The 2,642-nt window shown below is 44.3% G+C and overlaps 1 protein-coding gene across 5 annotated transcripts in view; it reads left to right on the plus strand.

Annotated features, from left to right (window-relative positions):
* CDCA2 (cell division cycle associated 2) overlaps window positions 1-2,642 on the plus strand; it is a 67,012-nt gene that overhangs the window by 670 nt on the left and 63,700 nt on the right. For all 5 annotated transcript variants that reach the window (XM_014533088.1, XM_014533090.1, XM_005885927.2 and 2 more), the window contains exons 2-3: window positions 1,076-1,136; window positions 1,236-1,409. In XM_014533088.1, the coding sequence (XP_014388574.1) occupies window positions 1,076-1,136; window positions 1,236-1,409 (235 nt within the window). The remainder of the gene's footprint in view (window positions 1-1,075; window positions 1,137-1,235; window positions 1,410-2,642) is intronic.

A 2,642-nucleotide genomic window follows, 5' to 3' on the forward strand; every position in this document is an offset into this window, starting at 1 on the left:
GGCTCTCGAGCGAGCCCTGCAGGACGGAAGAGCCGAGGTTTAGAAGGCAAGGCCGCCACGTCCCTCTCGTGCTGCGGCGCGTCCACGGTAACCCCGGGCGAGAGGACGGCCCGGCTGCGGGGCCAGAGGTAGGGTCTGGCTCTCAGGTGTCGCACACGGCCGTGCTGTGTCTCAGGAGTGTCTTCTCCTTCCCCTGCCCCACGGAGACAGTGGTTCTCCTGCGACCGGGGCTGGTTCAACCCGCGTGCTTTTCAAAATGCAGATTTCTGGGGCCCAGCCCGACCCCCTGAATTAGAATTTCCGGGATTCCACGAAGCTGGGCCCTTAGCAGGGGACGCAGATGACTCAGATGTTCTCTAAGATCGAGAAGCCAGGGCCTATAGCAGCGATTGTCAACCATTTTTTTTTTTTTAATCTCATGGCACACATAAACTAATCACCAAAATTCTGTTGCATACAAAAAATATGTATTTTTTGCCAATCTGACAAAATAATAGGTGTGATTTGGATTCATTCACACCAGACGGCTATTGTGTTGGCTGTTGTCCCTTTTTAAATTGACAATCCGATTGTGGTTCTCAACCTTCTGGCCCTTTAAATACAGTTCCTCATGTTGTGGTGACCCCCAACCGTAAAATTATTTTCGTTGCTATTTCCTAACTGTAATGTTGCTACTGTTATGAATTGTAATGTAAATATCTGATATACAAGATGTCTTAGGCGACCCCCGTGAAAGGGTCGTTCGACCGCAAAAGGGGTCGAGACCCACAGGTTGAGAACCGCTGAAAGGGAAAAAGAGGTCAGGGCCCCTGACGAAACAGCCAGGTAGTGCATGTTTTTAAACATTCTTGCAGCACATTGGTTGGAAATCGCTGGCTTATAGTATGGGGCTTGCTTTTTTTTTTTTTCAAACAGCAGTTTCCTCCATTTCCCTCTAATTTGAGTTCCAAAAGCACTCTCCACATATAATTTCATGCCAATGTAGATTGTATTTGAGTTCAGTCTTGAATGAGGATCTTCATTAAATCACATTAATCTGAGGAATGGGGTTCTTTTTTCTCTTCTCTTTTTTTAGATGGATACCAATTCAAAAGACAGCGAGCCCTTTGAAACCAAGGAGCCTGCTGTTAATGCTGGTATGTAGTGATCCGTGGCCTCCTTGTGAAATTTAAGATTCAGATATTTGCCTTGGTAATGATGCTTAATTAGCCCCCTCAACATCTTGTCTGTTTCAGAAAAGGCCTCTTTCCCTTTGGGAAATGGGAATCTTGTAACATCCCAGAAGCCTGCAGCTGAAGTGATTCCTAATCCTGGCACACCAGATAATTTCAAATCCCCTTTGGACTTCTCCACAGTAACTGTACAGCAATTGGGAATTACGCCTGAAAGCTTTGTAAAGAACTCTGCAGGTAAGAAGAGTATTTCAGTGCTTTTAAAGTTTAAAAATAACTGCAATATAACTCAATTTGTTCCCCTATCCTGTGTACCTTACTACTTTACGTATCTAAATTGATTGACTCTGAAAACTTGTTTAATCAGAAAGACTTCTGTGGACATGCACAGTTCATCCAGCTTAGCAGGAGACCAGGGTCTGGGCCACCCAGCATGATTATGTTCCTAAGTCAGAGTTGTCCTTCCTGCGCAAACTGGAAAAGATTGTGTGTGTAAATCATGTTTTGACCCAACACATGTGATAGAGGAGTGTGTATACTATAAATAGTAAGACATTTTATGGTCACATATGACAAAAATAAGAAATTTGAAGAGCAAATAAGAACATATTACATTGAATGATTGGAGTTTGCTTCTTTCAAAATCACAAATAGACAATTGGCTCAAACTAATCTTCAAGGAGTAGAAGGAAAATTCCACTGTGAAGTCTGACTTCGATGAAGGAGAAATATGGGAGAGGAATTAGATTTGAGAATAGCGTTTAGAAATGGAAGGTAATGGGGAAGTTGAAAGTCAAAGGGCACTAGATTAATACCTGCTTGAGACAAGACTGAAGTGGCAAGCCATTCCATGCTTTCTTCTCAAGAACATCACTCTTAGACCTGTAAAAATCTACATTTATTTTCTGTGCTTATGCATATGGCCAGAATTCAGGGTAGTGTGCCAAAAGAAGATAGATAGCTAAGAGAAACACCTTACCTTGAAGATTTGAGAACAGGAAAGTGCATGTGCCTAGGTGGAGATTGTTCCTTTCAGTCCATGGGGATTAGACTGGCTAATTCAGAAAAAGAGTTTTGGTCCAAAGCAAGTCATTACTCTGTGTGCTAAAATATGAAACAAAAGTGAGAACTATTAATTATAAATATATTCATACATTCGTTCCACACAACTCTGTGTGTGTGTGTATCCTATATAATAAAAGGCTAATATGCAAATTGACTCAACGACAGAATGACCTGTTGCTATGATGCGTACTAACCACCAGGGGGCAGACGGTGGATGCAGCAGCCCCCTGGTGGTCAGTGCACTTCCACAGGGGGAGCGCTGCTCAGCCACAAGCCTGGCTGACGGCTGGCAAGGGCAGCGGTGGTGGCGGGGGCTTCTCCCACCTCTGCGGCATAGCTAAGGATGTCTGACTGGGGAGCGGGCCTAAGACATCCCCCGAGGGCTCCTGGACTGCTAAAGGGCGC

Source organism: Myotis brandtii, unplaced genomic scaffold (assembly GCF_000412655.1).
Source record: "Myotis brandtii unplaced genomic scaffold, ASM41265v1 scaffold94, whole genome shotgun sequence".
NCBI classification, from domain to species: domain Eukaryota; kingdom Metazoa; phylum Chordata; class Mammalia; order Chiroptera; family Vespertilionidae; genus Myotis; species Myotis brandtii.